The following is a 14080-nucleotide window of genomic DNA, read 5'->3' as shown; positions in this document are numbered from 1 at the left end:
TGACTGTGTGTGAGCCTGGGAGAATGTGTCTCCTCCACAGTGGCTCCCAGAGGCTCTGAAGCCTTCTCCCACACTGCACCTACTCCTTGAGGCTGAACTGGTCACAGACAAACTGGGATGCAGCACAGTCCAGCAGTTCTCAAAATGAGGCCCTCAGGCCACAGTGTGTGAGAACTTGATTGGCTATTTGTTAAATGCTGATTCTTGGACCCCATCAGAGCTGCTGCATTGAAACCTGGGGGTGAAACCTAATATTCCGCATTTCTTATCAAACTCTTTGGGTGATAACTAAATGTCTGAAGAGGTGACTATTTCCTGACAGAAGGGCCCAAAGAGAGGAGCAGGACATAGGTAGGCAGACAGACACAGGGCCCTGTGCCTCACGACACCTGTTTATTGGGGACACGACTCTGCAACAGGGATGACAGGAATCGTACCAAAAATAGCGACGTCTACAGAGCCCCTGATGGGGCTAGAAGGGTACAGTGCTCCCCACCCTCACCCCTTGTACAAAAATAAACTCTCACGCCTATGGACCAGCAAAGACTGGCAGAGTGGCTCCTCAACAGGGACACAAACCCTCTCTGCCAGCCCAGGGACCCCGTTCTTTGACCCTCACCTCTGCCACTTCTAAGGCACTGTGACTCCCTTGGGCTGGGTGGGTACCGCCAGCCCACCCTCCTACGCCCGCCGCCCCTTCCACCTCTGGTCCGCCTGGGGCTGGGATATGGGTCCCACGCTGCCCCCTGCTGGCTTCTCTACCCAACTACCTCTAGCGCTCCCCCGCTCCGGCGGGGTAAGCTCACTAAGCTAATCGCCCCTGAGGGCTCACTACCGTTCTTGCCCCCCTAGCCCTGCCTCTCCGGGTCTGGACAGCCCGGAGCCCTCCTCCCCTTCCTGCGAAGGACTGGGAGGGGTCTCTCCTGATGGTACTTGGGCATAGGGCGAGGACGCGTCAGCCTGGGGTGGCCGGCGGCCCCTAGCCCGGCGGCTGTGGTGCACTTGAAGGTGCAAGGCCATGAGCTCTGGGGCTCCAGTGGCGAAAGGGCAGAAGAGGCAGCGGTGGAGGGCACCCCCCGGCCCGGCCTCGCCTCCCGGCCCTGCCCGCAAGGACAGGTCCAGGGGTTCGGCCTCACCACCTCGCCCGTTGCGCAGGGTCCTCCCAGGGCTGGCGGGCTTCCGACGGGACCCCGGCCCAGCACCGCTAGAAGGAGGCCGGGGGCTTGAGGCACCCTCCACCCAGGTCGCAGGCTGTGGAGACGGCTTGGCTCCAGATTGCGGGGCTGAACCCCGCTGGGAAGGAGGCGGTGGTTCCGGGGGTGGCCCGGGGCCGGCCCCGCTCCTCTGCTCCCGGTGGTGGCGCTGTAGGTGATACTTGAGCGAGCCGGACTGGGTGCCCGCGTAGTCACAGTGCGGACACTTGTAGGGCCGCTCGCCTGGAGAAAGTGGGTGCAAAAGGGTTACGGGGTCACGATCACTGCACGCACCCACCCGAATTTCGCCCAATTTAGAGACCTCATTCTCAGAACCAAGAAAGGGCACTGCGTCTCCCACCCACTTTGATTTAATAAAGGAGCCTCATTTCCCAAGTGATCTCATCCAGCCAAACTGAAGGCTTCGGAACAAACTTCACCTCCCGGTGTTTCGGTAGCCCTCGCCTTTCTGCCCGCCCCCCAGTCCCCTCTCCACGCCGGCAGCTGCCTCCCTCACCTGTGTGCACTCGCAGATGCACTTTGAGGTGATGTGCTGAGCGGAAAGATTTTCCGCAGAAGGGACAATCCTTGCCGGTGGCGCCCCGGCCCCCTTCAGGCCGGGTCCCTCCAACCAACAGCCCATTCTCTTCTGCAACACATATATTAAGAGGAAGTCAGCGGGGGCCTACACTCTGTCCAGGTCCCGTGCACCCACCCCACACCCACCCACCCCATAGGGCTGCTTCCCCTCGGAGTCCAGAAGGAAACAAAAGTCTGAGGGGTTAGATTTGTTGTGACTAAAGAGTCAAGTGTTCTCAAATGATGGCAAAGCCTCCAGAAAAAAAAAAACAAAACAAAAAAACTCAGAAGAAATAAAAGATAAGTTATTTTAAAAAGGAAGCTATGGGGGAGTGGCGGCATAAGAGTCAGAGGAGGACGCGGCGTACCCGGAGAGCGGAGGGTCCCTACATACCCTGCGTGGTGGTCGATCTTGCCGGGGCCCCAGCAGAAGGGGCAGAGTGCCCCGGTCCCTCACCCGGGCGCGGATGCAGGGAAGCCAGAGGGCCCAGCGACCTGCCCCGGGCCCAGGTCTCCTCCTCAGCCTCCACCACCTCCTCTTCTTCCTCCGGCTCCTCCGCACGGTGCCGGCGAGCCCGGGCCGGGAGAGCAGAGGACAGCGGGCGGAAGCCTCCGAAGCTGCGGCCGGGCCCGGGCTCAGCACCCTCGCCGTTGGGCCGGCTCTCGCCAGCCCGCAGGCTCAGGTAGCCCAAGAGGCTCGGGGGCTCACGGCGCTCGGCCGGGGTGGGCGCCGGGGCCAAGAGGAGCGCTGGGCCCAACGGCTCATAGGCCAGCAGGCCGAGGTCAGGAGGCTGCGGGGCCCGGGCAGGCCCGGAGCCAGGCCCCGGGGCACGCAGTGGGCCCAGCTTGCTGGCGTGCACCTTCATGTGGTTCTTAAGGAACCAGGGCTCCTTGAAGCAGCGGCCGCACACCGGACACGCATGATCGAAGGAGGCCTTGTGCTTACGCATGTGGCCCTTGAGAAACCAAGACTGTGTAAAGCTCTGGCCGCACACTTGGCAGCGGAACTCTGGAGGTGCTGGGGGCTCCTCGGGAGCGACAGGAGCTGGGGTCGGGGTTGCCTCACGTTCGGGCTCGGGCTCCGGCTCCGGGACTGATCTAGTTTCGGGCTGGGGTGGAGGCTGAGGCTGAGGCTGAGGCTGAGGCTGAGGCTGAGGCTGAGGCTGAGGCGCAGCGGTGGTGGCCGCCAGGGGGCGCTCGGGAGCCCCGTGGGCCGTCAGGCTGTGGTGCAGCAGCTCCTCCTCCTGGCTGGAGCCGAAACTGCACAGGCCGCACTTCCAGGGCCTGTGCAGGATGTGCAGGTGGCGTTCGCGCTCCGCCGAGGTGCGAAACTTGCCTTTGCAGTAGGGGCAACGGAAGGCGGACGATGAAGGAGCCTGGGGCCGCGCCAAGCCCTCAGTGGCAGCGGTGGCCTGCATGCCCCCTGAGCTTCGGGCTCTCCCCAGTCGAGCCTCGCGTAGTAGCGCGCGCTCTTCCAACTCCAGCAACAGGCGTGCAGCAGGACTACGTGGGCGCTCGGGCTGGTGTGTGCGCAGGTGCGAGCGCAGCAGAGCCCGCTGCGCCGCGCGGTGGCCGCAGTGTGGGCACTGGAAGGCCTGGGCGCCTGGGTGCGCCCGCAGGTGCAAAGCCAGGATAGAGTTGAAGCGGAAGCGCTTCCCGCATACAGGGCAGGGGAAGCGCCGTTCGCCTGCACGACTCTCAGACCAGCTCACCGCTCCCATCCCGGGCGACCCTGTGCTCACGGCTGGCCCGTTGGAGTATCGCTGCAAATCCAGCTCGCCGTCGAAAGCCGGCGGCGACGGCGCTAAGTGGCCGCTCGGGGCGCGGGGACGTGAGCCCTGTGGAGAAAGATCTGCGTAGAGCAAAGGGTGAAGGTAGAGCTGTAAAGGAAGAAAGGGCGTCACCTCGAGGGCCAGGACAACACGAGGGAAGGTGGACTGGGGCCTGAACTAGGAACACACAGTGCTACTCACCTCGGGAAGTTGGGGGTGGGGTGTATGGGAATCGAGATGTCAGGACCAAGGAGTTAACTTCTAATAATGGGAGGTCAAAGAGAGAGAGAGGTAGGCAGGAGAAGGAGTATACAGTTGTAGGTACTTGTAGGTTGAAGCCAGAGCTTCACTCACCTCCATGGACCCCCTTCACATTCTTTGGTTCTGGGGAGTGCAGGGAAGAGGAGGAAAAGCTGCTAATGAAGGCAACAGGTGCTGTGGAGCTAAAGCAAGAGAGACAGATTTGGAGGAAGAGATGAGCCCTAGTTTTCAGCAGTAAAGTCACCCCCTACCCCCAGACTCTCAGCACTCTGTATTCCCAAAACCAATCCCTTCTCCCTACTTGCATCTTGAGGCACGAAGGGGCTGCTGTACTCAAAAACTGTACCTCTTGATTTGCCAAGCCTACAAGCCTCCCAAATAATCCAGATTTCTTCCCGAAATTCTACATTTTAAATGCATGGTCCAGAACAACCACAACTACCACCCCACCCCCTGGCGGTGGGGAAGACCATCACAGTATGCCCCTCTCCCATGTAGGTTGGGCTATGCAGTGTGGTGAGCAAATGGGGTGGGCTTGCCATGCTCCCCAGTTATCCAAATGGGATCAGTTGCTCTGAGACCCCTAACTGACCAGCCAGCCAAACATCCTTCCAGGTTCCACAGTGCTTCCTTCTGCCCTTACCCTGTCTTTCTGTCTTTCCCCCCTCATTCTCCCTCCCTCCGCCTGGATTCCTGATCCATTCATTTCCATTCATTACAGAGACTCATTCATGCATGGGAGAGAAACACCTCCCAGCAGCAGAGTCTGAAGACAGACAGAGGGGGAGGGGCATGAGGGGGAGGGAGCCAGAGGGAGAGGGAATGAAGAGAGAGTTGGGGGAGGAGTGGAAGTTAAGGGGCACAGCTAGCCTGGGGAAGGGGCTAAAAACTGCAAATACCGTATAGGATTCATCCCCTTGTTTCAAACCTTGGAGCCTGCAGTATGATGGGGCATCTGAGCCCCTTTGTCCAGGGCTGTTCCGAGGCAGGCTTTCCTCCTCTCTGCAGGGGAGAGGCTCCCTCACACAAGAGGAGGATTACACTGGCTCTGAGCTCAAGAGGCTGGAGTGAGGGACGGGGGGCGGGGCTGGGCCATCTGCACAGATAGGGACTCAGCACATGCTCTGAGCAGGAAGGGGTTAAAATTCTCCAGGCTAAAATTCCCTAGGCCTGGGACTTGCAGAGCTCCAGTGCTGGGGAAGGAGATCATTGAGAGGAAGAGGATGGGGGGGGTGGGGGGTGCTGATCCTAAGCTGCAGAGGAGTTTAGCATGAGGACTTAGAAGAAACCCCAGAATCAAGATTCATGGAAATAGGCCTGGGAAGATGACCAGGAGTCATCTAGTCTACCTTTCTGCCTCATACAGAGAACGGTATCTGGTCAAGGCTAAATGAATGTGGGCCTAACCATATTTTTTTTTTGTCTAAGAAAGAATATTTGAGATATAAAGAACTTCCTTACAATAGGCATCACGAAACTGAAATGGGTTACTGAGAAAGAAAAAGATGCAAGCACTACTTTGCCTAAGGATCTTTAATAGAAAAGAACTGGGCCAGGAGTCAACCTGCCTGTCAGCAGAGAGAAAAGGCTCTGGAGGTCCAAGGCTTCTTTAATTTTTGACATTTAGTGGATGTGGTAAAACTCCATGAAGGGGCAGGTACCTGTTACATGTGGAATCGGGGCTATAGGATTATTATTAGCAGTTATTATAATTAACAAAGTGTCCTTGTCCAAGGGTCACCAGACGACCTCCACTATCACTTAACATGTGTATTTCTGTAGCTTCAAATTAGGGCACCCACTCTCATCCTCTGGATCCTTTCCTGGGACTAAGAGCCTAGCTAGGCTTATTGAATAGTGCCACAGAAGGTGAATTAGAATAGGACTGAGGGGTACAAGGCTATTGTAGGCCCAGTCTGAACATTGATAACCCTACAACCCTTACTAAATCACTTAACCTCCCAGTTTACTCATCAGTAAAATAAGGGGATTGGACTAATTTATATTGTTAGTCCCTTCCTGCTCAAAAAAATTTGTGGTTCTAAGTCATAGAACTCTTTTGGACCCCAGAGAGATGTTAAAACAAATGGTCATCCCTTCAGTACCATGGAGAGTGCAGTGGGCTACCACAGAAGCCACTTGGGCCACCTCAGTACCATAGATAGAGCTATGAGGTGCTAGAGGGGCTCTTTGCCATTTTAGCATCACAGATACAACACAGAAAAGCTAGAGCATTTTTTTTTTCGTTCCTATCTGAAAACCATAGAAAAAAACCCAGTGGTACCAGAGGGATTATTTTGGCCTTTTAGATGTCACTGAAAATAGAAAGAGCTAATAGAAAATAGATGTAACTAGAAGAATTTTAATTAGCTATAAGGAGCATCCTGACAGTTACAGTTTGTACATCCTGGAATGAGTTACTGAGGCATCATATTTGGGTCCATCACATTCTGTTGCTCTCCTGGGGATTCCCGGAACATCCTGGTGTACAGCCAATCTGGTATATTCAGAGGAAGCAGATGGTGGAGGCGGGGGGGCTGGGAATACTGCATGGTCATAGCTGACTAACCTATGGGCACATACTCTCATTCTGAGAAGATTCTAGGGCCCATAAAACTGTCTGTAGGATAGCCAGCAAAATCTCATAGGAAGCTGGCCTCATATCTGAGGCAAAAAGAGTGGGAATAGGGCAAAGCTTCCTATCCCAAAACAAAACAACAATAAACCACTTTGCACATAGCAGTTTCCAGAACAGAAATAGAGTGATATACAAGAAGGCCCAAACTGAAGCTGAATTCCCCAGCAGGGAAAGTTTCCCCAGAAGGTGGCCTAAAATCAACAAAACTCACTGAGATACCTTCCTAGGCCCAATCAAGATCTCCTGAATCATCTCCATATCAAACCAGGTTCCAGATACCTGATCCCATGATTTTTTCTCAGTAGGGGAAAGAACTGACAGCGACTGGGATACTATGAACTGCCTTGGAACCGAGGTCATGCATATATTTCCCTGGACAATAATCACAGAGTTTTCTATAGTCAGGCCTTAAACACCATCCCGAGACTTGGCCAGACAGCAGCACTGACCTACTTTCCACCCCCACTGGGAATCAGGGGTTATCTTGCCCTTATTTGGATTCTGTAAGGATGAAGGGCCAGGGATAGGTATCAGAAACCTTTCGAAAGCAACAGGCCAATTATCCTTACATGCTGGGGCAGCTGGTAGGGAAGTGGGTGTGGATCACTAAACCTTACTCAGTAGAGAAGGATGGAATGGTTGGTGAAAAGACTTAGAAACAACAAGGACAGGTACATAGAAGTATTTGCTAAATGGAACACAAAGACTGTCCCTCAAGTCTTGTGATTCAAAAGTTTTTAGGGTCAAAGTGTAAGGAGCAAGGGTTCAGGACTTCTGGGGTCCAGTTGTAACTGCCTCTGGTCACCTCTAACACAACAGTTTTCCCTCTTGAGAATCCTACACCTCCCGAATCTGCTAACAATTATGATTATCACTGCACTAGATGGGGTTAAAAGCAAAGGGAGCTTCTAGGGCGGTCTACAGTCAAGACTACCTTGATCACACACACACACCAGTAGTTCACTTTTATGGTCTCCTCTCCATGGCCCTCTGAACCTCACTGCTCAGATAGCTCCTCCAAACCCACTCCACTCTGCAGCTCGCCAGCCTTTTTAGACTGAGTTCTTGGTAAAGCCTCCTTCCCTGTGTCCTCACTCTCCTGAGTTGGAGACATGGAACCTCAGCCATGGACTCCAAAGGTACAGCAGGAAGCAAGAGGAAGGCACACCTGCTCACCTGCTGCTGCCATCCCACCATGGGGAATCTTATCCCAGAGGCATGTCCTAACGCAACCCCGATTTTGATTTTGAAAGTTCTGGAGGACCTGGGTTTGGGAACGGGGGTCATGTAGACAGCCCTAAGTCCCCTTAAGTAGAGCTGACCCTAGAAAAGTCAGTATTAGCACCCACGTGAGCCTCAGTCCTCAGACTGGGACGTAGGGGTGACCAAGGGAGCCTCTGGGAAAATCCCCCTCCCAGAAATAGATTGCTAAGTAGGGTAGGACCTGCAATCCTGCCCGAGAGGTTTTTCCAGCAGCACCTCAGACCCCTCCCCAGGAAGATAAGCCAGAAGGATGATGGGGGGCAGGGTTGGGAGATAGGGAGGCCAAGGCTCAGCTACCCCCGGCCAGGAGAACAAAAGCTGAGTTACAGCCGCCTCCGCTGCTGCCGCGGGCCGAGCTCTTTGTGACACTTTGTTTGGGACGCAAAGAGGGAAGCACCCCCCATCCTCTCCCCTCCCCCGCCACCCCGTGCTCCCGGAGAGTTTGGGCTCCTTCCCCCTCCCCCACCAGCCCTACCTGGGCCGGGGGTTGAGGGGTGCACATCCACTCAGGCTCGCGGCTCTGCCGCCCCTCACCCCCAGGCCCCTCGCGCCCTGCCTTCGGGCCCCTACAAAGACACCCGCCACCTCCCCCGCCACATCCCCCCCGTTGGCCCTTCCCTTTGGTGTCTGCTCCCCCAGCTCCTCCACCTGGCCCCCCCTTCCTTGGGGCCCCCCAGCTCTCCAGGCTTCCGAGGCCGCCACCCCCACCCCGCCCCCCCAGGAGCTCTGGGCGAAGTTTGCTTGGGGCCGAGCCGGCGCCCCTCCCCCGCCCCCGCCCCCTGCACCTGCTCCGAGCCGGGCGCGCTGAGCGGGCCCCCCCTCCGGGAGGGGGGGAGGGGGCCGGGGGCGGGGGCCGGGTGGCGGACGGGGGGGCCCGGGAGTGGGGGGAGCGGCTACTCACGAGCCCCGGGCGGGCGGCGGCGGAGCGGGCGGCGGCGGCGGCGGCGGCGGCGGGCGGCGGGCCGGCGGCGCGGGCGTCAGCGTTACGTGGGGCCGGGGGAGATGCGCCGGGCCCCGGCCCCCCCGCCCCCGGCCCGGCCCCCGCCCCCTCCCCGGTCCCCCGCCCCCGGCCCTGGCCCGCATTGTGTGCGGCGGGAGGCGGCCCGGCCATTAGCATGCGGGGGGCGGCGCGGCGGGGCTGGGAGCCGCGCGGGAGCCGGGCTCTGGCTCCGGGGACAGGGAGCTGGGGACCCCGGGAGCCGCGAGAGGCGGCCGCCAGGGGCGGGGTGCGGGCGGTTTGGAGACGGGGGGCGCTGTCGGAGGGAGTAAGGGAGGGAGCGGGGGTGGGGCGCACAGAGGATTCCAACAGGAGACTGGAAGAGATTTTGAAAGGTCATCTCGTCCTTCCCCCAGCCTCCAAGCAGCACTGCCCCTCCCTCCCTAAACCCGGACATACCAGGGAAGGAGTTGGCTCTGCCGCTCTTTCTGCCCCAACATGCACAGACTCGGGAAGTTCTTCCTGGGGTTTTATCTCAAAGCCTCTCCCTTACAATTTCTGTCTCTCTTTTGGGGGAGGAGGAGGGGCGATTATAGAGATAGTTAATGTCGGCCGTATAAGAAACATTATTAAAGTTACTCTTCGGTCCTTTCCGTTCTTGATAAACAATTCCTGCTCCTTCCTCTCGAATTCTATTTTCCATCCCTCAAGTCACTTTAATGGCTCTTCAATACAACAAATATTTACTGAGTGCTTACTAAGTGCCAGGCACTGGGCTCAGCGCTGTGAGGGATGAGAGAGAAGTGGTACCTTCCTTCCAGGCGATTGTAGTCTAGACTACAAACTAGTAAGTAGTATACTCAGATTTATTCAATATTTACTGAATGCCTGTTCACCTATCTAATAGTTTATAATCTTTCCAATAACCCTCTATAATAAAATTAGTCCCCATTTACAAGTAAGAAAAATGAGGCTTCAGGAAGTCTCTTTCCCCAATGGCCTGCAGGCTCAGGGATCCTCAGTGCAAGCCCAACATCTCACATCGCCACCAAATAAAATCAATGCACATGGGAATTGAGGAGGAGTAGACACACAACAGTTTTCTGGATCTCTTTAAAACGTGACTCCCACTCCCCGGGAAAGAAAAAAGTAGATACAGTGCCCCGCCGATGTTGGCACAGCACTGATGGGGCAGGAGTGGCTTACAAAAGATCACTTGCCTCCCAGGACCGTGCCTCCTCTACTAACTTCTAGAGTCTTCTGGCGCAGTCTCCTCTTACCGTCAACAACAAGAAGTAATAGTGATGATGATCATAGCCACTAACATTGAGCACTTGTGTGCCAGATACTGGGCTAAGCTCTCTTCCATGCTGAAAGCAACCCCTTGAGACTGGTATTATTAACTTCCTTTTATAGATAAGGGAACAGAGAGATTAAGCAACTTGCCAAGGGCACCCAGGTAGACCTGGGATTTGTTTTGATCTATAGACTATATTTGGGCCCAGCTGGTTGTGCTTCTGACTGTAGAAATGTGTCCCCAGCTCACCTGCTGAATAACACCTTTAGTGTATGGGCATCAGGCTTATCAGTTTGACCTCATCAATACCACTAATAGTAAGCACCCACCCTGAATCAACGACTCTTCATAGTCATATTGTTAGCCCCCTTTTATCAGTGAACAAACTGAGGTTCGAATAGGTAGAAAAACGTATCTATCAGGACACACACAGTGGCTCACACCTGTAATCCCAGCAGTTTGGGAGGCCAAGGAGGGGAGATCACTTGAGCCCAGGAGTTTGAGACCAGCTTAGGCAACACTGTGAGACCCTGTCTCTACAAAAAATTTAAAAATTAGCCAGACATGGTGGCATGTGCCTGTGATCCCAGCTACTTGAGAGGCTGAGGCAGGATGATTATTTGAGCCCAGAATGTGTAGGCTACAGTGAGCCATGATCATGCCACTGCATTCCAGCCTGGGTGACAGTGAGCCCCTCTCTCAATAATATAATAATAATAACAATAATAATAATGTATCCAAGATCACACAGATGGAGAAGCAGCAGAGCTAAGATTCCAGTCCAGGTCTGTCTGGCTATGAGGCACCTTCTCTCTCAAAAATATTAATTGTTGCAACAGCATCCTTCCAAGACTCACTATTTGAGGACCATCTTATGTATACATATATATGTGTGTGTGTGTGTGTGTGTGTGTATCCAGTTGCAGGTTATCATTGAATCAAAAACAATCCCCACTATAAACAGAGTCCCCCCATCCATTTAGTCAGTGTTCAATTCAGAGTAAAACCTTCAAGAAAGAAGGGAAGGGAGACTGTCCAGAAAGTGAGAGGCAAGAAAGCCACTGGAATTTAACCTTACCTGGTCTGGGGGCAAAGCTTCAAGTAGTAATGACAGGGGACCAATCCAGACAGAAAGTAGGATCTCTAAGGAAGGACAAATAATTTGAGGAGGAAGCCAAAGCAAGAAGTAAGATCATGTGGAAATGAGGGGGATTGAGGTCCAGAGTGATAGTGTCCATGGGAATGAGGTAAGTGAAACCAGAAAAGGAACCCAGGATGGGCAGAAATGCGGGTAATGAGAAATGGGAACAGAGTGAGGCCAGGCTAGACATCTTGTGGAGCAAACTGAGGCCGGTATCTACCCAGGGCCACTCCCTAGATCCTTAGGCCTTCATAGAAACCTTTGCCCCACCACACCCCATCCCTGACAGCCTTTCTCTGCCAGGACAAGTTTGTCGTCTGCTCTGAGCTATCAAGCCCCTTAGGAGACCTAAGACCCAGCTGGGTCCCATCCCTTTGGAGTTAACTGCTTCAGACTAGGTAGGTGTGAGGACCTGGACCTCAAATCCCTGGATATTGGGAGTGGGCAGAGGTATAACTGAAAGATATGTTGTTGAATGTCCTGTCTCCTAATAGATGGAACCTATAATGTATTTTTCCCAGCCTAGGAAGCACCTAATTCTTGTGGGCAAAGGAGCCATGGAAGATAGAGCTGGTCAGCAAGAGCAGGAGACACACAGCCTCCGTCTGGAAAAGCTACAACATTGGGCGAGGCACAGGCAGAGTGGGCACCTCTTGGTGCTGGCGGTGAGGACAGGCTACCCCATCCCAAGTCTCAGCATGTCCACTTCTACCCAATTCAATTCCATCCATCCATCCATCCATGTTAAGTGAGCACCTACCATGTGCCAGAAACTGTGCTAGGTTCTGAATGGGAGGAGGGTAGAGGAAAACATAGAAATAAACAAGGCAAGACCCTTAATCTCCAAGTAGCTTCCATCTTGTGGGGGAAAACATACAGGTAAGTAACTAAACTACAATATGAGGCAGAAAAAATTAAATGATACTTATTTTTTAATGATCACTTCCTTCCTTGCTCTGGGTTGACTGCTTTCCTCTACCCTCCATTCAATCCCATTTCCTGATCTCTAAAGAGGCAGGAGTTATGAGAAGGGAAGAGAATCCCTGACAGTTTCTCCTCAATTACCCTGCCCTTACCCCAGGTGAGTCAGCTATGGCTGGCAGTGGTTGTGGTGCCCCTTGCTGTCTCAGTCACCTGCCTGAACTCTGAATGTCACATGGCCACAGCGCTGCCTCTTGGGCCTGGAGCCTCAGTAAGACCCACCACAAGGGAGGGTGGAAGGTCCCAGGGCCCCTTCCTAATGGGACCAGAGCTCAACACTTGCCCCTCTCACCATTCAGGGTCTCCTCACTGGGACTGTTACCCTAGAGCTTCGCAGAGCACCTCGCCTCTGGAAGGTGAGAAGGAAGAGAACGCAGCACTGTCCCCCCACTCCCTAAAACAGACACCTACAACCCTCAGCCTAGGAAGTAAGTGGCTAAGTGTTGACTCATCCTCTCAGCTGTCACCACTCACTGGCCTCAATGACTGAGGAGGGAAAGCAAAAAAGTTAGAGGGCTTATGGCCCTGTTTGGAGGCTGAGAAACCGAAGCTGAGTTTTGTCTTCAGCTAGGCTGCAAGTGGGGATTGAGGTTGGAATGACTCCCCTAGGCTGGGCAGGGCTGAGCTGGCTCACTGGCAGGTGCGGGCCATGATGATATTCAACACCTTCAACTTGATCTTGGGTTTCATCGTGGTGGTGGTCGAGGTGATGAAGACAGCCTTGGGGCCTGCCCCAACTGCCTCCTCCCAGGTACTGGTGAATGAAGGAGAAGGTGGGAGGATGAGGAGGCAGGAGGAGGTGAAAAGGGAAAAGGGCAGGGGCGAACAGGTGCGGGGTCCCTGCATTCTCAGCCTTGTCTACCTGCAGCATGCTGGCTTGCTGGTGCTGGAGCTCAGTGCTGAGGCCTTCACCCTAGGGGGAGTGCTGGTCTCAGTGCACGCCCTATTCTTGCTGAGCCAGAGGAAACCAGGATGCTGCAGGAGCCAGAGTCTGCACTACCAGGAGCTGCAGGAGGTATGGGGGCAGGGAAGAAAGCATGAATAGCTAGCTGCCAACTAATTTTTCCACTGGCTATCCTGGTCAGTGGCATTTAACGGAAAACAATGGGGCAGGAGAGAAGAGGTCCTAGAATGAAACTGATTGGCTTTCTCTGGCTTTGGACATTTCTCCCCTAATGGTGGGTAAGAGGGAATTGGGAACCCAAATGATTGAGGTTAAGAGTGGGAAAGCATTAGGAAGCTGCCTAAATATTGGCAGGACTATGGGAAATAGGATAAAAAATTGGGCAGGAGGAAGCAGTTGTTTCTCTCTGGGGTTTCTCCTTTCTCACCTCTACAATTTGCTCACACCTGTCTCTGGTTTTCAGGGCTTCTCTGAGTTGGAAGAGGTTCCTGGTTTGGAGAATGGTCCCACGGTGGCCAGCACAGGAGCAAATGAGAGGGCGGGACAGCGGGAACAGACACGTGCTGCTCTCCTTCCACCCTGAGAGAATGCTCTCCAGACATTCCTGCCCCACCCCACCAAACTCAGAAGCTTGCTGGGATCCTTTGAGTCCAACAGGAAGTCCGGGAATGCCTTCAGTTTTCACTCAGAGAAGGCCCTTTTTGCGTTCCTTCCCTGTTAGGGGAAGATATACCTGGACGAGAATATATCTCACCTACCACCTTGAAAAGCTGCTTTCTCCCTTCCATCCATATCCTCCCTGTCACCTCCCCATACAGCTTCACATCTGCCTCATCTCACTCTTTTTTTCTGTCCACTTTTCATAATCCCATCCACTCCAAATCCTGGACCCTGCACACGCCAACTCCCTGAATCCAATTCAGGAGTGCCCCAGTTCCCCTTTCGATCCCTCTCCTTTCTGCTGCAGCGGAGACTACAAGTCCCAGGATGCCCCACTAGCCCGTGACCGGCCGGGAAATAAAGAGCCTTCTCTCCGCGGTAGGGGCGCTGTGGATGTGCTGAGTGACGCGAGGCGGGGAAGTCGGGGCCTAGCCTAGCGCTTTCTCGGACGCGA

The 14080-nt window shown here is 54.6% G+C and overlaps 2 protein-coding genes across 8 annotated transcripts; one reads left to right on the top strand and one right to left on the bottom strand.

Annotated features, from left to right (window-relative positions):
- Positions 1–371: 371 nt before the first annotated feature.
- ZNF219 (zinc finger protein 219) lies at positions 372–13467 on the bottom strand. 7 transcript variants are annotated; one of them, XM_050796507.1, is made up of 7 exons: positions 9103–9444; positions 3899–3987; positions 3746–3805; positions 2917–3624; positions 2167–2886; positions 1711–1842; positions 372–1436 (listed from the first exon to the last, which is right to left on the bottom strand). In XM_050796507.1, the coding sequence occupies exons 1-7, from the start codon at positions 9141–9143 to the stop codon at positions 832–834; spliced, it is 2355 nt and encodes a 784-aa protein (XP_050652464.1). In that variant the 5' UTR covers positions 9144–9444; the 3' UTR covers positions 372–831. The 7 variants fall into 7 exon arrangements, with proteins under 7 accessions (XP_050652464.1, XP_050652462.1, XP_050652463.1 ...); XM_050796505.1 differs by having other exon boundaries at positions 2167–3624; positions 9103–9432; XM_050796506.1 differs by lacking the exon at positions 9103–9444 and adding an exon at positions 4705–4826 and having other exon boundaries at positions 2167–3624.
- On the top strand, positions 11607–14005 carry TMEM253 (transmembrane protein 253). Its single transcript, XM_050796659.1, has 6 exons — positions 11607–11746; positions 12163–12273; positions 12362–12418; positions 12703–12813; positions 12931–13077; positions 13430–14005. Exons 1-6 carry the CDS (start codon positions 11639–11641, stop codon positions 13547–13549), a joined length of 654 nt encoding a protein of 217 aa, XP_050652616.1. The 5' UTR covers positions 11607–11638; the 3' UTR covers positions 13550–14005.
- The last annotated feature ends 75 nt before the right edge of the window (positions 14006–14080 follow it).

The sequence above is a fragment of the Macaca thibetana genome, chromosome 7, assembly GCF_024542745.1.
Source record: "Macaca thibetana thibetana isolate TM-01 chromosome 7, ASM2454274v1, whole genome shotgun sequence".
Taxonomy (NCBI): Eukaryota; Metazoa; Chordata; class Mammalia; order Primates; family Cercopithecidae; genus Macaca; species Macaca thibetana.
This window is presented reverse-complemented; position numbering and strand designations above follow the sequence as displayed.

Bases quoted from the DNA above. Each gene is read 5' to 3' on its own strand.
- TMEM253 (XM_050796659.1), top strand. From the start codon at position 11,639: ATGGAAGATAGAGCTGGTCAGCAAGAGCAGGAGACACACAGCCTCCGT. The intron at 12,814-12,930 runs GTACTGGTGAAT...GTCTACCTGCAG, and splicing joins CCCCAACTGCCTCCTCCCAG to CATGCTGGCTTGCTGGTGCT. The intron at 13,078-13,429 runs GTATGGGGGCAG...TCTGGTTTTCAG, and splicing joins ACTACCAGGAGCTGCAGGAG to GGCTTCTCTGAGTTGGAAGA.
- ZNF219 (XM_050796505.1), bottom strand. From the start codon at position 9,143: ATGTTGGGGCAGAAAGAGCGGCAGAGCCAACTCCTTCCCTG. The intron at 3,806-3,898 runs GTGAGTGAAGCT...TCCCATTATTAG, and splicing joins TGTGAAGGGGGTCCATGGAG to AAGTTAACTCCTTGGTCCTG. The intron at 1,437-1,710 runs GTGAGGGAGGCA...CACTTTCTCCAG, and splicing joins GCATCTGCGAGTGCACACAG to GCGAGCGGCCCTACAAGTGT.